The sequence below is a fragment of the Pogona vitticeps genome, chromosome 2, assembly GCF_051106095.1.
Source record: "Pogona vitticeps strain Pit_001003342236 chromosome 2, PviZW2.1, whole genome shotgun sequence".
NCBI lineage: Eukaryota > Metazoa > Chordata > Lepidosauria > Squamata > Agamidae > Pogona > Pogona vitticeps.
In genome coordinates this window covers 7,993,648-8,019,307 of record NC_135784.1, presented here as the reverse complement: position 1 = coordinate 8,019,307, position 25,660 = coordinate 7,993,648, and the positions used below count along the sequence as shown (strand labels likewise).

Sequence of the window (25,660 nt, the reverse complement as noted above, 5' to 3'; positions counted from 1 at the left end):
TCCAGCCAATTTGACTGAAATCTAGGATGCCTTGGAAGGGGTCAAATCCCTCCATGGCGATGGTGAACCCCTTTCTGAAATCTGCATGGATCTCAAGAACCCTCCTATGAATGGTAATGTCATGTCCTTTACAGCAGTGGTTTCCAGCCTTGTGTCCTTTACAGTATAATGTATAAGACTGTGACTAATGATGGGTTGCGTTTCTTCCCTCCTACCCTCAATTTCTTCTGGAGGAAGGAGAAGTCGGACGTTTGGCAACACCTGGGGCTCCCTGACCCGTCTCGTTCCCTCCCTTCAGGTATGAAAAGAACATTACCTGCCGAGGCAGCACCTCTACAGCGGCCACAGTGCAGTCGCAGGGTGTATATGGGGTGGATTGGGGAGCAATTAATGCACTCAGGGAGCCAGATTCTGATTATCAGGAAAAACCTCCTAACTATTTGAGCAGGACAACACGGGAACTAAACACTGAGGGAAAAGTGGGGTGCCATCTGTCAGATACACTTTAATTTCTGCACTGAGCTGGTGATTGGGCGATATGACCTTATAAGATTCCTTCCAATGCCATGATTCTGTGCTATGAATAAAGAATGACATCTTGCTTACCTTGGAAATGTTAAGAGGGATTTGGAATTGGGTTATTCCTTTTTCGTCCAGAGAGACGCGAATGGAGATCTGCTCACTTTTAACCCCTGTCATAGGGAAAAGAAAAACAATCAGTCTGGAGGCATGTTGGATGAACCAAACAAGAGGCATTTCTTAATAATGGGGAGATACATCTCTATCTCTGTCTCTCCTTTGAAAGCAGAAAAAGGAAAATGGAAAGGCAGCTAATGAAGAAACAGTGAGGAGAGAAGTGAACGGAGATCTGCTCACTTTCAATCCCTGCCTTGGAGAAAAGAAAAACGATCAGTCTTGAGGCGTCTTGGAGACATTTGTTATTTATTTAATTTATATGCCACCCACACTACCCAAATGTCTCTGGGTGGCTTATATATACAATTAATGGTCCCTGGCTTTGTAGTTTAAAAAGAAAAATGGAAAGGCAGCTAATGAAGAAACAACAAGGGAATAGGAGGGAAAGTGAAGGAAGATGGAGACAAAAGACCTCAAAGACCTAGAGACAAAATTATGGTCATTCAGGTTAGCTGGCCTTAATGGTGGGAAGCAGAGAACAACAGAACGTGCTTCCCTCTTAACATATGCAGGGAAAGAAGGGGCGCCAGAAAAATAGTTTGGTGCTGGAGATGAAGGTGAGCTGAGTGGGCAGGGACTGATCCAGCCAATTTGACTGAAATCTATGATGCCTTGGGTCAAATCCCTCCATGGCGATGGTGAACCCCTTTCTGAAATCTGCATGGACCTCAAAAGCCTTCCTACGAGTGGTAATGTCGTGTCACTTACAGCAGTGGTTTCCAACCTTAGGCCTCCAGATGTTTTCGGACTTCAACTCCCAAAAATCCTGGCCATCAGAGGTGGCGGTGAAGGCTTCTGGGAGTTGTAGTCCAAGAACATCTGGAGGCGTAAGGTTGGGGACCATGGCTTTACAGTACAATGTGTATGTCTGGGACTTCTGATGGATTGCATTTCTTCCCTCCCACTCTCAATTTCTGCTGGCAGAAGGATAAGTCAGGAGTTTGGCTACACGGTATAAAAAGAACCTCACCTTCACACAGTGCAGTCGAACCAAGGAACCTCAGTCTTACCCTCCAGCTTTATAACAGACTCCTTCCACAAGGACATCTCCGGACTCCTCCCTCCCTGGAGATTTTAAAGCATCACCGCCTCTCGTCCTGTTTTTTTTTTTTTTGCACTGAGGGGTGAAGGCAGGATGCAGGGGAGAGGTGGGGGGTCTCCTCGCAGGAAAACCCAGCAGGCGCACCAGTTACCGACCCGGATGCCTTGCATGGAGGGGACATTGGCGGCGGGGGGGGGTTGTCTCTCTGTCCCCAGAGGGTCAGATCCTGACCCACCCACCCAGTCTCCAAGACATCCTGGCTCTTCCTTGAATATCCCCAAATCGGAAACCCTTTTTAAAAATAGCGGTCGGTGGGGATGTGCATAATAATCTATTAACGGCCGGACTGGAAGGGGTCCCCGATGGGCCGTCTAGGCAAGGGGGCGCGATGGGGGGAATCGAACCCCCTCAACCGAAACCACCGCATTCCCGCAAAATATGCCGAGCAGAGCAGTTGGCAACCGGGACTGCACGGGGTAATGAGGCTGGTTTTAAAAACGCCCCCCCCCCCGACTCACAACCCTCCAAAGGCAAAGCCTTCCACGACCCCCCTCCCTTTCCTCTTCATCATCCTCCTTCCTCTCGAAAAAGGCTCACCGCCTTCCTGGTCCTCCGGAGGCAGAAAACGCCCAGAGAGGCCGCCTTCCAGCACGGTCACCACTGAACGTAGACACAAAGAAGGGGGAAGCACGTGACCCCCAAGCGCCCCCTGCTTCCGCTTCCGGTGAGGAGACGCTCTAGCCCTTTCCTCCTCTGTGTTCCCCCTCTGTCCTCCGAAGCCGGGCTTTGCTGGTGCAGTTGGAGGGGCGGGACATCGAGACACAAGGAGGGGACGCACAAACTCACAAAGCTGGTGCTTTGCTGAAACGACGGGGTGGTGGGTGGGGGTGGCGGGTGTCCTTTCTATCTCCCCCCCCCCAAAGGCTTGGTTGCTTTCCCTGAAGGCAGGAGATCCCTCCCAGAAATCCCAGAGAGAAACCCCCTTTCCCTTTTGGGAGCCCCCCTTTTGGCTTCTCCCCCCCTCTCTCTCTGTTCCCCCCTTTTTTTTCTTCAGGAAGGTTCTTCTTCCCCCTCCACAGAACACACACACACCCCTTGCAGCTGTGTTATGGGGTGCAAGCAATACAGGGGAGAAGCAGAGGGAAGGTTTGCAGCCAGGCAGGCAGAAAGCCAGAAAGGCACCTTCAGTTCTTCAGGGGTGGGCGATGGAGCTCCCTCTCTCTCTTTGAGCAAAGGGCTTCCTTTGCTGAAAGGGAACCTGCCAGGAAAGGGAGGTGGCCAGAGTGGCAGAAGGATGGCCTCTGCCTCTGGTTTCTGCCTGGGAGATCCGCACTTGAGGTGATGAGGAACCTGGAGGTCTGGGAGATGGCTGGAAGCACCTTCTGATCCTCTCACATCCTCCCAAGAGCCTCTCCCCCCCCCCCGAAACTCCAAGTCTCCCCCTCCCCTGCCACAGCCTTTAAAAAGCGCATCCTGGATCTCTGTCTCACACTTGGAGTGACAACATCCTCTCCGAAGCAGGACGTGATGGGACCTGGGGAGGGTCTCATGAGGTCCAACAGCCCCCACCGTTCAAAATAATGCATGAAGAGTCCCAGGAATTTCCAAGCAAGAGAAGGAGGAGGAATAAATCTCTAGGGGAAAGTTTGACTTGTGACTCCTTTTTAAATCTCTATTTAGATTAATAAGTAGAATATAAGAAAGCAAAGTTGGTCTGAGCTATTTGGATGTATTTTAAAACGTTAATATAAAAACAGGAAAATGCCTTCGGGACTCCAGCTCCAGATTTTGTCTCTAGGTTAACTCCTGAAGCCTTTTCCATGAGTGGATATAGCCACAAGGCAGTGGAGGTTTGAAATCAGAGTTTTCCTTCTCCTAGATGGGCTGCTTTCCAAGGCTGATGAGCCCCACCTACCCGGCCTGTGCAGCTAACAACAGCATATATACAAATATGGTAATATAGATCCAAAGCATCGGTTATTAACAGAACATACAAAAATCATAAATGATAGATAGATAAGGAAGAGGAAAGTAAATTAAATTAGATTAAATGCTGGCAGGAGGGAAGGCCTGAACATAAAGCCATGTTTTTAGTTGAGTTTTAAATGTACCCAGCGTAGGGGCCACGCGAATCTCAGGAGGGAGATTGTTCCAAAGGCAAGGAGCCACCGCCTAGAAGGCCTGGTTTCGTGTCTTTTCCCTCCGGGCCTCCCCTGGCGTCAGGCTCCTCAGCCTCACATCCTGGCTCACGCTGGTGGTCCGGGTAGATCTTGGTGGGAGAAGGCGTTCCGCCAAGTATCGAGGTCCCAAACCGTTTAGGGCCTTATAAGTGAGCATTAAAACTTTGAAGTCGATACGGAAACGAATGGGCAGCCAATGCAGTCTAGCCAGGATAGGAGAAATGTGATGGAATCTTCTCCCTCCAGTAAAGAGTCTGGCTGCTGCATTCTGCACCATCTGAAGTATCCGTATCAATCTCAAAGGCAGCCCCACGTAGAGTGCGTTGCAATGATCTAATCTTGACATTACGAGTGCATGCACTAAGGTAGTGAGAGCCCCCGTGTAAAGATAAGGCCGCAGCCGGGCAATCCGCCAAAGGTGGAAAAAGGCAGAGCGGACAACCGACGCCACCTGTGTTTCCATGGTGAGCGTCGGGTCCAGATGTATGCCCAAGCTGCGGACCCCACTCACCGGAGCCAGGGTCGCCCCCCCAAACGAGAGAGAGCCGACCAAGTCACCAGCTATGGGGGCCCCCACCCTCAGGACTTTCATCTTGTCCGGGTTCAGCCTCAGGCCATTCTCCTATATCCATTCCAGTACAGTCCCCAGGTAGCGCTGGAGGGACAGGACGCATCACCTGCAGTTGGTAAAAAGGAGATGTAGAGCTGGGTGTCATCAGCATACTGGTGACACGACGCTCCACACCCCCTGATGACCCCAGCTAGCGACCTCATATGGATGTTAAAGAGCATTGGGGAGATAATTGACCCCTGTGGAACTCCACAGTTGGAGCTCCACGGGGTCGAGACACTCTCCCCAAGCTGAACTCTCTGGGGACGGTCCTCCAAGAAGGAACGGAGCCAGGCTAACGCCAAGCCACCAATTCCCAGCTCGGAGAGCCTCCCCAGGAGGATACCGTGGTTGATGGTATCAAAGGCTGCCGAAATATCGAGGAGGACCAACAGAAATGTTTTACTCCTGTCAGCCTCCCTCAGCAGGTCATCATACAGGGTGACCAATGCCGTCTCTATACCGTGACGTGGCCTGAAGCCAGACTGGAACGGATCCAGGGCATATGTTTCATCCAGGAGTGCCTGAAGCTGCTCTGCCACCACCCTCTCCACCACTTTACTCATGAAAAAATTATTGGCGACGGGCCTGTAATTGTCAATTTTGTCCGCCATCAAACTAGGTTTCTTTTGTATGGGCCTAATGAGTGTCTCCTTGAGGGCAGGCGGAAACCTGCCCTCAAGGAAAGACCCATTTATTATTGCTGTGGCCCATTCAGTTGTTTTCGGCCTGGCTGCTTTGATTAGCCAGGCCGGACAAGGGTCCAAGGAGGAGGTGGTGGCCCGACAGCGGTCAAGCACCCTAGCCACAGAGTCAGGCGATACCGGCTGGAAGGAGTCGAAAATAACTGGGCAAGACGAAGCACTGGACATCTCAGCTCGATTCATTGCGTTCAAAAAAGGAGAGAGCTCCCGGCAGATGGCCTCCACTTTAGATTTAAAAAATGCTGCAAATTGGTCCGGTTAGCGAAGAATGATCTACATGCAGCCTTCACCTTGTTCAGGTAAAGGTTAGTTGTGACCTTGACAGCTATCCAATTGTTATCCGTCGGATTCTTCCTCCACCTACGCTGTAGCCTTCTCCTGATTCGCTTCATTGCCCGGAGCTCCTGGTTGAACCAGGGCACCAGATGAGTTCTGCGCCGGAGAGGGCGTTTGGGCACGATCGTGTCTACTGCCCTGGTGGCAGCAGTGGACCAGGTGTCCACCAGGACGTTGACAGGAGCGCTGGCCAGGTCAGCCATGATCCCTCTCATGGCATCCTGGAAACCAATCGGATCCAGTAGTCTTCGAGGGCGGACCATGGAAATAGGCCCCTGCTCCCTGCGAGGGGGGAGAGCCACTGTGAGGTTACATTTAATCAGGTGGTGGTCTGACCATGACAAGGGGACTGACACCAGGTCCGTCACCATCAGACCATTCTCACCCCAATTGGAGGAAAAAAAACAGGTCTAGAGTGTGAGGGGCCATTGACGTGCTGGGACATGTTCAAGGAAGCCATGGTTTCCAGGAACTCAAAAGCTGGCCCGGTAACCTCTGCCTCCGCATGCACGTTGAAATCACCCAAGACCAGAAGCCTCGGGGATCCCAACAGTGCTGCGGAGACAAAGTCAGCCAGCTCCGGAAGAGAAGTGGCTGGGCCACAGGGGGCACGGTAGCCCAGCAAAATCCCAATTCCATCCCTGGCCCCTAGCGACACGTGGAGCGCCTCTAGACCCGGCCTTACCACCGAGAAGCGCTTGGTAACCTTCAAGCTGGATTTATAGACAATGGCTACTCCCCCCCATCCTTCCAGTCTACCCTGGTGCTGGACATCATAACTGGGCAGGCAGATGAGGGCCAGGGGAGGGCCACCCTCCCCATTGAGCCACGTCTCAGTTATGCATGCCAGGTCTGCATTCTCCTCCAGGATAAGATCTTGAATCACCTGGGACTTATTGGATACAGACCTGGCATTCAACAGCACCAGAGTTAGAGTGGAAGGCTGGCTGTACTGGCTACCTCGATACTGGGGGTTGGTCACAGTCTCAGAACAGTGAACAGCCTTCAGACATCTGTTAACTGTTCTACTAACATGAGCAGGGACTGTGCCAACGCCATATCGCCCTCTACCCATGACTACCGGGATGTTAAAAGGCCCCTCGCTGGGCAAGCAGGCCTCCCACTCCATGCCAGACAGAACAAAAAAGAAAGAAGAAATAAGGAAGCAGACACTAAATAATATAACAACTTAACAAATAAACACAATACGTTGTAATGCAAAATTATAAATTTAAAAAGAATGTACAAAATATATATAATAAAATAGCAGGATTGTTACCCCCCCCCCCCATCTAGACCAAGTCCATCCTCTACCACCTCGCAACCTTGTCCTTTGAACTTTACTGGTCTTGATGTTCTTAATGATGTTAGTAAATTTTCAACGGTTGTTTGGAGTGATATTGAACCCAAGGAAAATGCCGAAGTGAGGGTGTTACTCATGAGTTGGATCAAAATGAAAAGAACAGGCAGCGTCGGGAGCAGCAAAGACCAGGCAAAAGGATGGTTAGTCCCTGGTTTCCCCTTTACCCTTCCTTGGAGGGATGGCAAGATGTTTTTGCAGATAGTCCAGGAAGGGCAGGATGAGCAGTCCGAAGCTGGAAAACGAGCTGCCCTCAGGGAGCCCCACATGGCGGCAACCCAGCAAGTTGGCTCTCTCTTCGGTTGATGAGGATCTTCCTTCCACCACCTCACCACAGATAGTCCACCTCTTCGCCACAGCGGCCAGGGATCCACAGCGCTCACAAACGGCACAGTCCCCACCGCTAGCCCCAGGAGATCTAACGAACCAGGTTCCAGGCTCCGGGCTCCGACCTCGACCATGCGGTCGGAGCGAGGATTATCAGGGGAGGGCAGGCGCCCAGCTGCCAGAAGCCAATCCTTCTCCTCCTTCTCCTCCAGAAAAGGCCCTGACATAAGCCTAGCCGGCGAGCCCATTCCCCGGCAGGGCAGCTCCCCAGCAATCGTAAAGCCCAGTTCCTCACCAGCGGGAAAGCGCCCGAAACGCCACCTCCTGCAGGCAGCGAGGCTCCTGAGTGTCCAAGCTCCGCTGAAGCCGGGAAATCCAGATCGGACCTCAACCCCGGCTCCGCGTTTAAGCTCCGGCTCCAGCCCCGCTGTCCCGCACTCAATTCGGCAGCCAGCAATCGAAGGGTGAGGAGAGGGTCCAGAAAAGAGGGGAGAAGAGGAGAGAAAAGAGAGGAAAGAATAATAAAAGAGCACAAGAGGCGAGCCGGCACGGCGGAGGTAAGATAATAATAATAATAATAATTACTAAGTAAACAATGATCCAAGATGGGAGAAAACACAAGACAATGAAAAATCAGACAGTGTGTGGAGGGAAGGCTTGCTTAAACAGCCAGATGTTCAATTGGCATTTAAATATGCCCAGCGAAGGGGCCATGCAAATCTCAGGAGGGAGGCTATTCCAAAGACGAGGAGCCACCGCCGAGAAGGCCCAGTTTCTTATTTTTTCCTTCCGGGCCTCCCTCAGCGTTAGGCTCCTCAGCCTCACCTCCTGGCTAGATCGGGTGATGCGGGTAGATCTAGGTGGGAAAATGCGTTCCGTGAGGTAACGAGGCCCTAAACCATTTAGGGCTTTATACGTAAGCGTAAAGACTTTGAAATCTACGCGGAACCGAACGGGAAGCCAATGCAAGGTGGCCAGAGTTAGGAGTAATATGTTGATGTTTCCTTACCCCACTGAGTAATATGTTGATGTTTCTTTACCCCACTGAGAAGTCTGGCCGCCGCATTCTGCACCATCTGGAGTATAACATTTACACTGTTATACAAGTAAAACACTCACTGCATTCCATTGTAGCCAAGTGTCGTTTATTCAGTGTTGTCAGATGAAAGGATATACTAAAATATTTATGAAATGTGAGAGGGTGTATTCACTTCTATGATATACTGTATAATACTTGATTGGTGGACAAGATATACAAGAGATAAAACAATAGGCTTTTATAAGGAACAGACACCAAGAGACAAGGTACTCCTGAATGTAAAGGGGAAAAACTGATCAAAACGTTATATAATTATCTATGAGAATTAAAAATGCAAGATGAAAGAGTTAAAGAATGTCCAATAAATGGGTCTAAAATGTGGGCCTTAATAATAACTTAAAGCCATGGTCACAGATATGGGAAGGTAGTAATAAGACAACAAAAGCAAGTAATGACAAAGAAAATATGTATAAGATGTACTATAGGTGGCATATGACACCTGAAAAATGATCAAAAATATATCAAATACCTCTAACAAATGTTGGAAACGCAAATCAAAAGAAGGTTATTTTATCATATATAGTGGACTTGTAGGGAAGCAAAGAGCTTTGGGAAACTATTCTGTCAGTTTTTACAAAAATGTTGTCCTCTATAATTCCATATGAACCTGAACTGTTTTTGTAAAATATAATACCAGACTTGATAGAAAAAGAAAAAAGATATTTCATCATAATGGAACTACAGCAGCAAGAATTTTATATGCCAAACACTGGAAAAAAGCAGAGACTCCGACAAGAGTGGAAGAGTGATAGGAGCTCTTCGAAGCCCACTGTCTCTTCCTGGGCCCTCCTTCTTGTAGGCATCTCCCCTGTGGGCTGTCTCTATGGGCTGAAACTGGGTGGGCCGAAGCACGCTGGGAGCTGGCTCTAATTTGTCCTGGGCAGGTACAGTCTGTGGTGGCCATGCAGGAAGGCCCCTGGCCCCTGTATGGGTTGCTCCATTTACCACAGACTTGTCTCCAGCCAGCCTGTTCCACCTTCGGTTTCCAGTGTCTGAAAAGCTCAGATGTTGAGGATCAAAGGATTTGTTCACCTCCGACCCAGTGCAGTCCAGGGCCACAAGAGACCAGAGCTTGGTTCTCTTTGTTAATTGATGTTATTAGTAAAACTCATCACAGGTGGCACCTCAAAATACTCTCCATTTTCTCTCTTTTATCTGTTGTACGTAGTTGTCTAGTCTTTCCAGAGGAATCCAGCACAAAACTGAATTAGCTACTTATGCCTTCTTATCTGTAGCGCTTTTACCAAAACAAGGAGCTGCAATGTAAAATTACATCCCCAGCTGTTATTTTTCTAAAACCTTTCACTTTTAATGCACATCTGAAGCAACTTTCAAAAAGCAGTTTTCAGTTTTAGGTGTGAGTTCTTTTATGTGAACTAAGGGTACCACAGTGACTAAAGCACTTTCCACATTCCAAGCATTTATATGGTTTCTCCCCTGTGTGAGTTCTTTGATGTGACCTAAGGTTACCACTCTCACTGAAGCTCTTTCCACATTCCATGCATTTATATGGTTTCTCCCCAGTGTGAGTTCTTTGATGTGACTTAAGGTTATGTCTCCGACTGAAGCTCTTTCCACATTCTATGCATTTATATGGTTTCTCCCCTGTATGGGTTCTTTCATGCAAACTAAGTTTATCACTCTTACTGAAACTCTTTCCACATTCCATGCATTGATATGGTTTCACCCCTGTATGGGTTTTTTGATGTGACCTAAGGTTACCACCGATACTGAAGCTCTTTCCACATTCTATGCATTTATACGGTTTCTCCCCTGTATGGGTTCTTTGATGTAACCTAAGTTTATCATTGTAACTGAAACTCTTTCCACATTCCATGCATTTAAATGGTTTCTCCCCTGTGTGAGTTCTTTGATGCAACCTAAGTTTAGTGCTGCGACTGAAGCTCTTTTCACATTCCATGCATTTATATGGTTTCTCCCCTGTATGGGTTCTTCGATGTGATCTAAAGTTACCACTGTGAATAAAGCTCTTTCCACATTCCATGCATTTATATGGTTTCTCCCCTGTATGGGTTCTTTGATGCATCCTAAGGTCACCACTAGAACAGAAGCTCTTTCCACATTCTATGCATTTATATGGTCTCTCTCCTGTGTGAGTTCTTTGATGCAAACTAAGGTGACCATTATGACGGAAGCTCTTTCCACATTCCATGCATTTATATGGTTTCTCCCCTGTATGGGTTCTTTGATGTGAACTCAGACTACTGCTTTGGCTGAAGGTCTTTCCACACTGGAGGCATTTATATTGCTTTACCCCTCTGAGGTTTTCACCTGAAAATTTATTGTCCCTATTCATGGTCTTTCCATGCTCCATTCATTTAGTTTTTCCTTTGAGTCAGGGTAATGGTAAAGGCTCCCCTTGACATTTAGTCCAGTCATGTCTGACTCGAGGGCACGGTGCTCATCCCGTTTCCAAGCCGTAGAGCTACTATATTTCCAAAGACAGTTTCTGTGGTCACGTGGCTAGCACAACTAGACATGGTATGCCGTTACTTTCCCACCATAGTGGTACCTACCTATTTATCTACTCGCATTTTACATGATTTCGAACTACTAGGTTGGCAGGAGCTGGGACAAGCGACTGGGGCTCACTCCGTCGTGTGGATTTGATCTTACAACTGCTGGTCTTCCGACCTTGCAGCACAGAAGATTCTGTGGTTTAACCTACAGCGCCAACATGTCACCTTAGCCATGTCTATTTATATCATTTGAATGCTTTTCTGCCCATGATGCAACTTCTCCTTCCTTTTCCTTGATGATTTTCAAGTGATCAAGAGTTGTAAAAATCATCACTCTTTGAAACTGGAGATGTACTCTTCTCTGTCATTGGTTGGCTTCCATTCTGTCTTTTTGTCTCCTATTTGGTGTCAGTTTAATTTTTCCTGCTTCACACTTGGTTCTTGTCTTTGTCCAAATAGCTGGAGATAGAGAGTTCTGCTTGTCTTGGTTTGTTACCTGATTTTTTAAAAAGAGAGGAATATAGAACAGAACCTATTAAAAGCGTACAGTAACCTTCAACCCCACCACACTGGCATAAAAAGGCTTTTTTAATGAGTAAAGAAAACACATGAACAGATTTTTCAAAGTATACTTGTACCTTAATATTTAATGGGATCATTGTACTTGCATCTTGGCAATAAAATTAGTACAGAAAACTTTCTGGGTGAGATTTCATATAAAAATAATTGCAACTAAAAATAAACAGACTGATTTTTCAAATAACAATATCTTTAGACATCATCCCACCCCCAGGTCGGGAACCCGTGATCTACAGTATCAGGAAGATTACCCAAACCAAAAATGGGATTACTCTTTGAGACCCTGTTTTTTTTTTCCTTTTCTATCTTTTGAATAACTTGTTTTGCTTTTGGATGAGCTGATTCTCAGCTTTTGCCTTCCTAATGCCATTCTTGAAATTCTTGGCTAATCATCTCTCCTCCTCTATCCTTAGTTGCATTAACCTTCCTTCTGTTTCGTATTTTTTTTTTCTTGTTTTCACTTCCTCTCTGAGATTTTTGTGAGACCATATTGTCCTAAGGGAGAAAAGAAAATGGGACCATGGTCTACAACTTGTTATTTTCATTCTAGAATTATACATGCGTGTACAGGATCGAAACCAAAATATGGAGGGAGGATCCATGGGCTGTCTCGGTATGCTGTCTCCTGATGGGACATATTTGACAGAATGATTGCTGTATCTCATACAACCCACAGATGAATATTTCTTACTTTCCATCCATGTGGAAACAAAGGACACAGCCAAGAGGAGCTATGAAGAAATCACATCAGACTTTGAAGCTCTGAGAAGAATACTCAAGGATTTTGAGTCTCAGAGAGTTTTCTCATCCATCCTACCAGAACTCAGAAGAGGAAGAGGAAGGGAAAGGAAAATATTCTGAGTGAACAACTGGCTACAGTTATTGAGAGATTTGGATTTTTCTAGCCTAAGAGGAAAATAAATTAATTTAAGTCTATTCATTAAATGCCTAAGTAATAAGACTTAGTTGCACTTTTCATAGAAGTGTTGTGACAATTTCTTCATAAGCCATCAGACTGTGGGGAAAGAGAAAGGAAAGAATACTTATACACACAGATAGAGAAGATGGAGACAAAAGAAGCACAGAGAGAAAGGCAATGAAAGATACAAGGAGAGAGGGATCTGAGGCAGGGAGGTGATTGTAATCTCACAACATGGACCGTGGACCGTGGGAGACCCTGGTGTCAACAAGCGTAACCCCTTATTTTATTTATTTATTTATTTATTTGATTTATACCCCGCCTATCTGGGCGACCCGTCCAATCTAGGCGGCTTACAATATAGAATAAAACAATAAAACTCAGAAAAGTACATACTCATACGGTAACAATTGTGATAAAAAGGGATAATAAATAAGGGAGAATAAGAAAGAGATCAAGTATTGACTGGAGAGAAGGCCAGGATGTATAGCCATGTTTTTAATTGGGTTTTAAAAATTTCCAGTGTAGGAGCTGCGCAAATCACAGGAGGGAGGTTGTTCCATAGGCGAGGAGCCACCGCCAAGAAGGCCCAGTTTCGTGTTTTCTCCTTCCAGGCCTCTCTCGGCTTCAGGCTCCTCAGCCTCACCTCCTGACTTGCACAGGTGATCCAGGTAGACCTTGGTGGGAGCAGGCGTTCTGCCAAATATCAAGGTCCTAAACCGTTTAGGGCCTTATAAGTAAGCATTAAAACTTTGAAGTTGACGTGGAAACGGGCAGCCAATGCAGTGCGACCAGAGTTGGGGAAATGTGCTGGTATTTGTGCCATACTGACGTACATATTTCCCTCAGGGCTGGATGAAGGGGGTGGATCAAAAGAGTCACCCACATTATAAGGTGAGAGACACAGGAATGGACAAAGAATCCCTGTCTGTGAAGGGAGCAGCAGGGATAATGGGAATCTCCCCTCACTGTCTGTTAATGGTTTGCCTGTTAACACCGAGTTGAGACGTTCAGCCAGAAATGGTGTTTGAAGGATCTGCAGACTCAGAAGTGATTGTTGAAAATCATGATGGAGCTAAGAATAAAACAGTTGAGTCAAAAACAGAACAAAGAAAGGAAGGAAGGAAGGAAGGAAGGAAGGAAGGAAGGAAGGAAGGAAGGAAGGAAGGAAGGAAGGAAGGAAGGAAGGAAGGAAGGAAGGAAGGAAGGAAGGAAGGAAGGAAGGAAGGAAGGAAGGAAGGAAGGAAGGAAGGAAGGAAGGAAGGAAGGAAGGAAGGAAGGAAGGAAGGAAGGAAGGAAGGAAGAAAGAAAGAAAGAAAGAAAGAAAGAAAGAAAGAAAGAAAGAAAGAAAGAAAGAAAGAAAGAAAGAAAGAAAGAAAGAAAGAAAGAAAGAAAGAAAGAAAGAAAGAAAGAAAGAAAGAAAAAGTACCTTCTTCTAGTATTGTTGTTGTTGTTTAGTCGTGTCCGACTCTTCGTGACCCCATGGACCAGAGCACGCCAGGCCCTCCTGTCTTCCACTGCCTCCCAGAGTTGGGTCAAATTCATTTTGGTAGCTTCAATGACACTGTCCAACCATCTCATCCTCTGTCGTCCCCTTCTCCTCTTGCCTTCACTCTTTCCCAACATCAGGGGCTTTTCCAGGTAGTCTTCTCTTCTCATGAGATGGCCAAAGTATTGGAGACTCAGCTTCAGGATCTGTCCTTCCAGTGAGCACTCAGGCTTGATTTCCTTTAGAATGGATAGGTTTGTTCTCCTGGCATTCCAAGGGACTCTCAAGAGTCTCCTCCAGCACCACAATTCAAAAGCATCAATTCTTCGGCATTCAGCCTTCTTTATGGTCCAGCTCTCACTTCCGTACATCACTACAGGAAAAACCATAGCTCTGACTATTTGGGCTTTTGTTGGCAAGGTGATGTCTCTGCTTTTTAAGATGCTGTCGAAGTTTGTCATCGCTTTCCTCCCAAGAAGGTGTCTTTTAATTTCAGGGCTTCTGTCACCATGTGCAGTGATCATGGAACCCAAGAAAGTAAAGGTAAAATCTGTCACTGCCTCCATATCTTCCCCTTCTATTTGCCAGGACGTGATGGGGCCACTGGCCATGATCTTAGTTTTTTTGATGTTGAGCTTCAGACCATTTTTGGGCTCTCCTCTTTCACCCTCATTACAAGGTTCCTTAATTGCTCCTCACTTTCTGCCATCAGAGTGGTATCATCTGCATATCGGAGGTTGTTGATATTTCTTCTGCCAATCTTAATTCCGGCTTGGGATTCCTCCAGTCCGGCCTTTCGCATGATGTATTCTGCATCTAAGTTAAATAACCAGGGAGATAATACACAGCCTTGTCGTACTCCTTTCCCAATTATGAACCAATCAGTGTTGTTCCTGTCCCACGTATAGATTTCTCAGGAGATAGATAAGGTAGACAGGCACTCCCATTTCTTTAGGGACTTGCCATAGTTTGTTGTGGTCGACACAGTCAAAGGCTTTTGCATAACCAATGAAGCAGAATTAGATGTTTTTCTGGAACACTCTGGCTTTCTCCACAATCCAGCAAATGTTAGCAATTTGGTCTCGAGTTCCTCTGCCCCTTCGAAATCCAGCTTTCAATTCTGGGAGTTCTCGGTCCACATGCTGCTGAAGCCTACCTTGGAGGATTTTGAGCATAACCTTGCTAGCGTGTGAAATGAGTGCAAATTTACGGTAGTTGGAGCATTCTTTGGCACTGCCTTTCTTTGGGATTGGGATGTAGACTGATCTTTTCCAGTCCTCTGGCCACTGTTGAGTTTTCCAAACTTCCTGGCATATTGAATGTAGCATCTTAACACCATCATCTTTTAAGATGTTAAATAGTTCAACTGGAATGCCATCACCTCCACTGGCCTTGTTGTTAGCCAAGCTTTTTAAGGCCCTCTTGACTTCACTCTCCAGGATGTCTGGATCAAGGTCAGCAACCATACTATCTGGGTTTTCAGGGACATCCAAATCTTTCTGGTATACTTCCTCTGTGTATTCTTGCCACCTTTTCTTGATGTCTTCTGCTTCTGTGAGGTTTCTCCCATTTTTGTTCTTTATCATGTTCATCTTTGCACAAAATGTTCCTTTAATATCTCCAATTTTCCTGAACAGATCTCTGGTTTTTCCTTTTCTATTATTTTCCTCTATTTCTTTGCATTGCTCATTTAAGAAGGCCCTCTTGTCTCTCCTTGCTATTCTTTGGAAGTCTGCATTCAACTTTCTGTAACTTTCCCTGTCCCCCTTGCATTTTGTTTTCCTTCTCTTATCTGCTATTTGTAAGGCCTCGTTGGACAGCCACTTGGCTTTCTTGCATTTCCTTTTCTTGGGATATTATTTGTTGCTGCCTCCTGTACAATGTTACGAGCCTCTATCCAAAGTTGTTCAGGCACTCTGTCCACCAAATCAAGTTCCTTAAATCTGTTCTTCACTTCCACTGTGTATTCATAGGGGATTTGGTTTAGATTCTACCTGAGTGGCCCAGTGGTTTTTCCTACTCTCTTCAGTTTAAGCTTGAATTTTGCTATGAGAAGCTGATGATCAGAGCCACAATCAGCTCCAAGTCTTGTTTTTACTGACAGTATAGAGCTTCTCCATCGTTGGCTGCAGAGAATATAAGCAATTTGATTACGGTATTGCCCCTCTGGTGTTTCTACATGTAGAGTCGCCACTTGTGTTGTTGGAAAAGAGTGTTTGTGATGACCAGCTTGTTCTCTTGACAAAACTCTATGAGCCTTTGTCCTGCTTCATTCTGAACTCCAAGGCCAAACTTCCCTGTTGTTCCTTTTATCTCTTGACTCCCTACTTTAGCATCCCAATCCCCTAGAATGAGAAGAACATCTTTCTTTGGTGTCAGTTCTAGAAGGTTTTGTAAGTCTTCAGAGAATTGGTCCATTTCAGTCTCCTCAGCATTGGTGGTTGGTGCATAAACTTGGATTATTGTGAAGTTGAAAGGTCTGCCTTGGATTCGTATTGACATCATTCTATCATTTCTGAGATTATATCCCATTACAGCTTTTCCCACTCTTTTGTTGACTATGAGGGCTACTCCATTCCTTCTACGGGATTCTTGCCCACAATAATAGATATGGTAATCATCTGAATTGAATTTGCCCATTCCTGTACATTTTAGTTCACTGATGCCCAGGATGTCAATGATTATTCTTGCCATCTGTTTGACCACATCCAGCTTACCAAGGTCCAAAGATCTTACATTCCAGGTTCCTATGCAGTGTTTTTCTTTGCAGCATCGGACTTTCCTTTCACTTCCAGGCATGTCCACAGCTAAGCGTCCTTTCAGCTTTGGCCCAACCATTAGCTCTGGAGCTACTTGTACTTGTCCTCCACTCTTCCTCAGTAGCATGTTGGACGCCTTCCAACCTGAGGGTCCCATCTTCCAGCGTCATATCTTTTAGCCTTTTGCTTCTGATCATGGGGTTTTCTTGGCCAAGATACTGGAGTGGAGGCTTTCACGGCCAGGATCTAATGGTTGTTGTGGGTTTTTCAGGCTCTTTGGCCGTGTTCTGAAGGTTGTTTTTCCAAATGTTTCGCCAGTCTCTGTGGTTGTAAAATGGAGCGCCCGTAATGCGAGGCACCACTGTACTCCAAAACAGAAGAACAGTGAATGTCCATTATTTTAACATATGTGCTCCAGTTATTATTTGTGTAAACACAAACCCCTCCATTTCTGCTCTTCCCAGATTCCTGTCTGCTCGATGTACTCTGCATCCTTGTAGTTCTATTACCTCCCCTGGGATGGAAGAGTCAAGCCACGTCTCTATAAAGATCATAACACAACAGTCCCAAATATTTTTCTGCAGGGAAATAGTACGTTCCAACTCCTCAATCTTGTTGGGTAGGGGTCTAACATTTGAAAGAAAAAGACTTGGCAATTTAGGCTTGTGAGAATTTCTACCTAGCCTCACTCGTAGTCCAGCCCTGCAACCTCTTTTCTGCTTGCGTTTTCTCCGTGTTCTTTTCTTCCTGACAGAGAGAGCAGGGGAAGTAACTCACGGATATGCAGACTATCTAAAGAGCTCAGCTGGAATGTTGTAAGTTGAGACCCTTGGTTCAAAGTTGCCACCTTCTCTGCCAATAGTTAATCATTCTTGTCGACTGTAAATTACTTGTGCCTGAGCATGCAGAGTCCATAGTAAGAAGTACATAATCAAAATATTAGTTAAAAGATACCGATCTCTGGAGTGCCTAGCCACTGCAAATGCTTGCGCTGCCATCTTCCTTCCAGAAGATGGCAGTGCAATCTCCTGTTCATGCCATTTAAAACATGAAGGCTTTGCCCACCAACTAGAGCATACATATAATGCAAGTTTCTTTTTGGGGGGGGGGGTCTCTCAAAGCTGACATGTTACAGGGGATGGGCTGGATGAAACTCTTTGATATGCTGAAGTTTGCAGTACTGCCTGCCCAGAAAGTCACTCCCTTTTTTTCTTTCTGGGAGACGTGTGAAGGATCTTGGGAGTACTCACAAAAATATGGTTTTATGCATGGCAGACACAGGTCTGAGGTTCCCCATTTCTTCACCGTATCTTTGGTGCTAGAGGTTGGGGAATGGGGTCAGAAGCACCTTGACTCTCTTGCCCTTCCCTCCTCAGCGAATGCAAGAGCAAGCTGTGCAAAGGCGCACTTCTCCTCCTGGGGAGCGTTCCTGCAGGCAGGAGAGCCAAGGCACAGAGGACGGAGAAGTCAGGCAAGTCTGGCCAGAAAGAGGAAAAGTAGAGAGACAAACCAGAAATGGTTCGTTTTGTCATCTCTTTATAGGAAGGAACAAATGAGAGTTTTGGAGTACTTTTAATGCTATTGTGTGGGAGGGCCATCCCCAAGATTGCTAAGCTGTTGTTGTGACAAACCCCAGACCTACTGGAGGATGCCACACTTTCACTAAGCTGCCACCAACCATTCCCTGTAAGAAGTCACACAGACCAGGAATGGATTTTTAACAAACAAAAGAACAAGGTTTATTTAAACAACACACAGGGAAAATAAAATGATCAAGTGAATAAGATACAGTAACGTGGCTTAGTCTCAATCATACATACACCAGTTTGGTTCACACAGAACACCTTTAAATAAAGCACAGACCCTGAACCTATCAGTTCTGGCTACCCATAAAGACACCTGAACCTATCAGGTAGGTACTGACTGACACACAGTAGTACCCTGTCTGACACACAGACTCCCACTCCAGCTTCTTCTTCCCAGCTTCTCTTTCTCCACACAAGCTCCACATATATATACAGTACAGCCCCTCCTCCTGATGTCCCGCCTTCCACTCCCCATAGGATGGAACTTTCCCTCCAACCCATGACAGACAGGTAACATCAGTGCTGTATGTAACAGTTGTCTGTTCTTCAGTGTAGAGTAAAACTCTCCTGGGATGACACAGCTGCTTCTGAGAGATGTGGCTACTTATTCTTCCTCTTTCTCTTAGAGATAGAGAGCTAACTTCAAAGCCTTTCTTTGACCAATCTAACTGGTATTATGTAACCCTTATCCTATCTAAATTCTGTCATCTATCTGTATACAGTGGTGCCTCGCACAACGATTGCTTCATACAATGATGAATTTACACAGCGATGGGTTTTTATGAGGAATTTCCCCCATCGTTTAACGATGTTCTCTATGGGGGAATTTCACTTAACGATGTCCCTTTTTGCTCATTTAAAAGTGTTTTAAAATGTTTGAAACCTGTTTTGAATGCTTGGAATCGGTAGTGCACCTTGTGAAACATGTGCAAACTTAATTTGGCTTTGTTCTGAGTCTTCATTAATTTTTGGTGATTTTTTTTATTTTCCCCATTTAAATCAATTGAATGGACAGTTCAATGCATTCCATTGAGAGAAAATTCAAAAAATCACCAAAAATTAAAGACGACTCAGAACAACACCAAATTAAGTTTGCATAGGGTTCAGGAGGTGGGCTAACGATTGCAAGCATTTAAAACCTGTTCCAAACATTGTAAGGCACTTTTAAATGAGCAAAAACGGACTTCGCAAAGGCATTGAAATGTATTGTCGGCTTCAATACATTCCAATGGAGGAAAAATTCACTCAACGATGTTTCCTATGGGTTTTTTCACTTAAAGACGGTTTTCAATGCATTCCTATGGGAAATGGTGTTTCACAGAACGATGTTTCACACAATGTTGATTTTTTTGGAACCAATTAACATCGTTGTGTGAGGCACCACTGTACTACCAACAATCTGTACCACTAATAAAAGGGAATCCTCCTGGGGGGCGTTGCCCAGGACCGTAGTAGGCCTGGAGGACTGCTGGCAGACATCTTTGTGTGTGACTGACTTCTTTAACTTCTCTCTCTAAGACTATTTGCTTTCCTAATTATCTGGTGATCACCTAAACCATCAGCCTTTACATTTTGTGACCGCAACACTATTGCAATATCTCTACAAACACAACATCCAAGCGCGGATGCACAAAATATACTTTTGTCTTTATACACACTGTCTGAACACTGCAACCGAAGTCTGTTCCCTGTCCACTAGATCTACAAGTTGCAAGTACGTCTTCTGCTGATTATATGCTCAAAGGTGTGATGGCTCAGGTTTGACAATATCGTTTCTCTCTTCTCACTCTCACAACTCATTTTAAACAAAAAGGTTTCTTTATTGCTTATCAATTTTTATATTCCATCTAGTATCACAAAACTTTGCATCAGGGCTCATCAAGAACAGGAATTCCCATAGTTCAAACTTCATAAAATCATTACTAAATTACTTTTATAAGCAAAATGTAGAACAACTGAAGGTACATAGAACCATTTGGTCTCCTCCCCTCTATTCTCCATCCTGTGTCCAGGAACACAAACAGGGAATCTGTGGCTGAAGAGTGTAGTGCAAGAAAGTTGGTCCTTTCCTTCAGGCAGCCCCTTGTTCTCGGCAGGAAATAAGACAGTCTGTATAACGTTAACATTGGAACTTTTATTCAACTCCACTTCCACCAGCACATCTTTGAATGGGTTTAACGGTTTCAAACTTGGCAACAGGCCATTTTCAACAATGTTTAAACTTTGGTCAATTTCCCAGGGGGTTACAGGCGGCGGATCCCACATGATCCCCGCGGCTCCCTCTGAGGAAGTGGGAGACTCCTCATGGCGCAAATGGTCCCACAACACTTGTGACGGTACCATCCTCTTTCGTCGGGACCTTCGTGCTCCTCAGCTGTCAACCATGCGTGTTTGCGTTGAAGCTCTAGCTCTCTGGGCGCCACGATTACATTCCACTCTTTTACCAATTTGCGCAGGAAAGTCTCGGTCACGCTAGGTGGATCGGGCAGCAGGCCACCTTCTTTCAAATGGGGAAAATCTCTTAACAACCCCTGGTAGCGTACCCTTTCAAAAGCCCTCCGTCTTTCCTCCCTCTTCTTCCTCTCGTAACCTTCCACTACTGAACTGAACCACACCACCCCCTCCTCGTTCTTATACCCCCCTCCAACTGTCACTTCAGACTCCTCCCACTCTTCGTCTGCCAAACACACTTCTATCTTCACCTCCCCCTCTTTCTCTTCTGACTCCTCTCCCTTTTCTTCTTTACTTTCGCCACTATCTCGTTGACTCTTTTTTCCATCCTCTTTTTCCACTTTTACTTCTGCGGACGGCACACTCTTATTCTCCGCACCTTCACATGTAGTAGTTTCACTTTTCTGAATAGACACCTTTTTTTAAGCCATGTAGCTGTAAGGAACTGTATCCTTCCTCATAAAAGTACCTAACCACTGGGAATACTCAACAAGCATAATTGCTGCCTGTTATTCCCCATTTGTGATGAGGAATTAACTACCTTTCTGTAATTATGGGAATTGGCTGCAAAAAAAAGATAAATAAATAAAGGCTCTACTGAGCTGCATTCACAGGGGTGTTGTCTCCACATCACCTCATGTCTTCCTTCCTTCCTTCATACTCGGCACTTGCTAGGCCTCCTACAGACTACAATGTCCAGTTCTGCTCTTTAAGAAGGATGCTGGCCAATGGGAACAGGCTCAGAGGGGGGACAGTAAAGATGACTGGGGAGGAACTAGAAAACAAGCCCCAAGAGGGATCGAAAGAACTGGGCACGCTTAGCATTTAGGGAAGAAGACTGAAGGGTGATATTAACGCACTCTTCAAATACACGAAAGGTTATCGGACAGAGAGGCAGGATCTGTTCTCAGTCTTACCAGAGTGGAAGACACAAATTAATGCACTCAAAGAGCCAGATTTTGATTGATTATCAGGAAAAAACCTTCTAACTAATTGACCAGGACAAGAGTGGAACTTGAGGCTGAGGGAAAATTGGGCTGTCATCAGTCAGATACACTTTAATTTCTGCACTGAGCAGGTGACTGGGTTATATGACCTTATAAGATTCCTTCCAATGCCATGATTAGAATAAAGACATCTCACTTACCTTGGAAATGTTAAGAGGGATTTAGAATTGGGTTATTCCTTTTTCGTCCAGAGAGAAGTGAGCGGAGATCTGCTCACTTTCAACCCTTGCCTTGGAGAAAAGAAAAAAAAATCAGTCTGGAGGCATCTTAGATAAAGCAAACAAAAGACATTTCCCAATAGTGTCTGGCTTTGTAGTTTTCTTTTCATGTGGAGTTACATCTCCATCTCTCTCTCTCTCTCTCTACCTCCTTTGGAAAGCAGAAAAACAAAAATGGAAACACGGCTAACGAAGAAACAATGAGGAGCAATGAAGGAAAAAGGAGGAGGAGGAAGAAGATGGAGGCGCCTCTCACAGACTCTGAGACAAAAATTTGGTCATTCAAGTTAGCTGTCCTGGATGGTGGGAAGCAGAGAAGAACAGACCGTACTTCCCTCTTAACACACGTCGGGAAAGGAGGGACACCAGAAAAACGATTTGGGCGGTGTAGGTGAAGGTGAGCTGAGTGGGCAAGGACTGATCCAGACAATTTGCCTGAAAACCAGGATGTCTTTGAAGGGATCAAATCCCTGCACGGCAATGGAGAACCCCTTTCTGAACTCTGCATGAATCACAAGAACCCTCCTAATGTGGCAATCATTGCATTTCTTCCCTCCTACCCTCAATTTCTGCTGGCGGAAGAAGAAGTCGGGTGATTGGCAACACCTTGGGGCTCCCGGACTGGTCTTGTTCCCTCCCTTCAGATATAAAAAGAACCTCACCTGCCGAGGCAGCATCTCTGCAGCACCCACAGTGGAACCTGAGCCCCTGCCTTCGAGAGAGCTTTATCTCGGGACTCCTTCCACAACAATATCTCGGGATTCCTCCCTCCCTAAAGGTTTAAAAGCACCACCACCTCCCTAAATTCCCCCCTCTCTTTTTCCTTCTTGTGTGAGATCATTTCCCCACTCCCAGCGAACTCTGGAGAGAAGCTGCTCACTTGGTCTTTGTGTGCTTCTGGAGGGATGAGTTTTGATCATAAAGATCACAGTGTGTGTATGAGGGTGGATTGGGGAAGCAATTAATGCATTCAGGGAGCCAGATTATCAGGAAAAACCTCCTAACTTTTTGAGCAGTACAACAGTGGAACTAGAGGCTGAGAGAAAACTGGGGTGCCATCTGTCAGATACACTTTAATTTCTGCATTGAGCTGGTGACTGGGTGATATGACCTTATAAGATTCCTTCCAATGCCATGATTCTGTACTATGAATAAAGAATGACATCTCGCTTACCTTGGAAATGTGAAGAGGGATTTGGAATTGTGTTATTCCTTTTTCGTCCAGAGAGACGTGAACGGAGATCTGCTCACTTTCAGCCCCTGCTTTGGAGAAAAGAAAAACGATCAGTCTGGATGAAGCAAACAAGAGACATTTCTTAATAGTGCCTGGCTTTGCAGCTTTCAGATCATGCGGAGACACATCTCTCTCTCTCTCCTTTGGAAAGCAGAAAAAGGAAAATGGAAAGGCAGCTAACGAAGAAACAACAAGGAGGTAGGAGGGAAAGAGGAGGAGGAAGATGGAGAGACCGCTCAAAGACCTAGAGACAAAAATTTGGTCATTCAGGTTAGCTGGCCTGGATGGTGGGAAGCAGAGAACAACAGAACGTGCTTCCCTCTTAACCCACACAGGGAAAGAAGGGGCGCCAGAAAAATTGTTTGGTGCTGTAGTGTAGGCGAAGGTGAGCTGAATGTGCAGGGACTGATCCAGCCAATTTGACTGAAATCTATGATGTCTTGGAAGGGGTCAAATCCCTCCATGGCGATGGTCAACCCCTTTCTGAAATCTGCATGGATCTCAAGAACCCTCCTATGAATGGTAATGTCATGTCCTTTACAGCAGTGGTTTCCAACCCTGGGCCTCCAAATGTTTCTGGTCTTCAACTCTCAAAAATCCTGGCCATCAGAGGTGGCGGTGAAGGCTTCTGGGAGTTGTAGTCCAAGAACATCTGGAGGCCTAAGGTTAGGGACCATGGCTCTACAGTACAATGTGTATGTCTGGGACTTCTGATGGATTGCATTTCTTCCCTCCCACCCTCAATTTCTGCTGGCAGAAGGATAAGTCAGGAGTTTGGCTACACCTGGGGGCTCCCTGACTCGTCTCGTTCCCTTCCTGCAGGTATAAAAAGAACCTCACCTACACACAGTGCAGTCGAACTGAGGAACCTGAGCCTCAGCCTCCGAGGAAGCTTCATAAGGGACTCCTTCCACAAGGAAATCTCCGGACTCCTCCCTCCCTGGAGATCTGAAAGCACCACCACCTCCCTAAATATCCCCTTCTCCTTTTTGTTTTTGTATGACATCTTTTCCCCATTCCCAGCCAGTTCAGGGGAGTAGTTGCTAAATGGGTCTTTGTCTCCTTGTGGATGGATGTATTTTGTTGGTAAATATCACTGGGGGGGGAATTAGGGAGCAGCTACAGGACATGTTCAGGCAAGAGAGAAGGGTGGGGGGGTAAGGATGTTGGTTGCCCTTAAGCCGTCCCCAAACTTAAACAGCCTGGATAGCCTGGGTGACCAACCCGCTGGGTTGAAACTCTTGCTGCCAAACGGCAGGTCAGTTGAGGGTGCAAAAGAACAGCCATCCGGGATTTTATTCTGGGCGATCCGGCTGATCTGGTTTGCATCACGGGAGACTTGGTGGGATGAGGCTGGGGGTGTCCCTCCCACTCAGCTTTGTCCACCCATGTTTTCTGGGGTGCAGCAGGCAATCCCCAGCAGGGGGTGAATTGTACTGGTCTCTCGTGATGCTTTTCCCTTCACCTGGTCCCGCATCCCCCCCCCCCCCCAATTTTCCGGGTCTGAAGGAGTGGAAGTAAGAGCCCGGGTCTGCCCCAAGTGGTCTCCACTCCCCTTCACGCTGCAGGGCACACTTCCAACCTGGTTTCCTCGACTGGGGAGGATGTTGGAGATCTGGGAGTGGAGCGACTCTCTGGAAGCCTTAGACAGACCTTTTCAAGCTTTATCCAACTGGGCCCCTTGAAATTTGAGCGGGAGGAGAGAAAAAGGGGAGAGCCCAGTGAGCCTAGTGACTTTCTCTCCTCCCCTTTTTTGCCCAGACGGGTGGAGGCAGGATGCAGGGGAGAGGTGGGGGTCTCCTCTCCAGAAAACCGAGCAGGAGCAGCAATCACCCACTCCGATGCTTTGCAAGGAGGGGACTTTCGGGGGGATTGATCCCCATCCACCCAATATTGAAGACATCCTGGCTCTTCCTTGAGTATCCCCAAATCGGAAACCCTTTTTAAAAATAGTTGTGGCTGAGGGATTTATATAATAATCTATTAATGGCCGGACTGGAAGGGACCCCCCCCCCCGATGGATCGTGAAGTCAAAGGGAGCGCCGTGGGAGGGGATCGAACCCCCTCAACCGGGCGCTGAAACCACCGCGTCCCTGCATGGAAAGAAGAGCGGTTGGTAACCGGGATTGCAGGGGGTAATGGGGCTGGTTTTAAAAGCGCACCCTCCCCCACTCCCACCCCTCCGAAGGCAAAGCCTTCCATGCCCCCCCCCCCTTTCCTCTTCTTCCTCCTCTCGAAAAAGGCTCACCGCCTTCCAGGTCCTCCGGAGGCAGAAAACGCCCAGACAGGACGCCGTCCAGCGCGGTCACCGCTAACTGTAGAGACAAAGAAAGGAGGAAGCGCTTCCGCTTCCGGCGAGGAGACGCTCTAGCCCTTTCCTTTTCTCCGTTGCCCCTCGGTCCTCCAAGTCATCCCTCTGCAGGTGCAGTGGGCTACGCGGGACTTCCAAGCGCGCGTGTGTGTGTTTAGTCGTTTAGTCGTGTCCGACACTTTAGTCGTGTCCAAGCACGCACAAACCTACAAAGCTGGTGCTTTGCTGAGAGGACGGGGGAGGAGTGGGTGTCCATTTTCACCCCCCCCCAAA

General features: G+C 46.5%; 1 protein-coding gene across 1 annotated transcript in view; it reads right to left on the bottom strand.

The window, feature by feature from the left end:
* LOC110071681 (uncharacterized) overlaps nt 1-25,423 on the bottom strand; it is a 40,743-nt gene extending 15,320 nt beyond the window's left edge. Inside the window, 5 exon segments of the mRNA XM_078387997.1 lie at nt 2,573-2,579; nt 9,750-11,330; nt 21,765-21,854; nt 23,017-23,102; nt 25,325-25,423. Coding sequence (XP_078244123.1) covers nt 2,573-2,579; nt 9,750-10,689 — 947 coding nt within the window. The 5' untranslated portion in view covers nt 10,690-11,330; nt 21,765-21,854; nt 23,017-23,102; nt 25,325-25,423.
* Nucleotides 25,424-25,660: the final 237 nt, after the last annotated feature.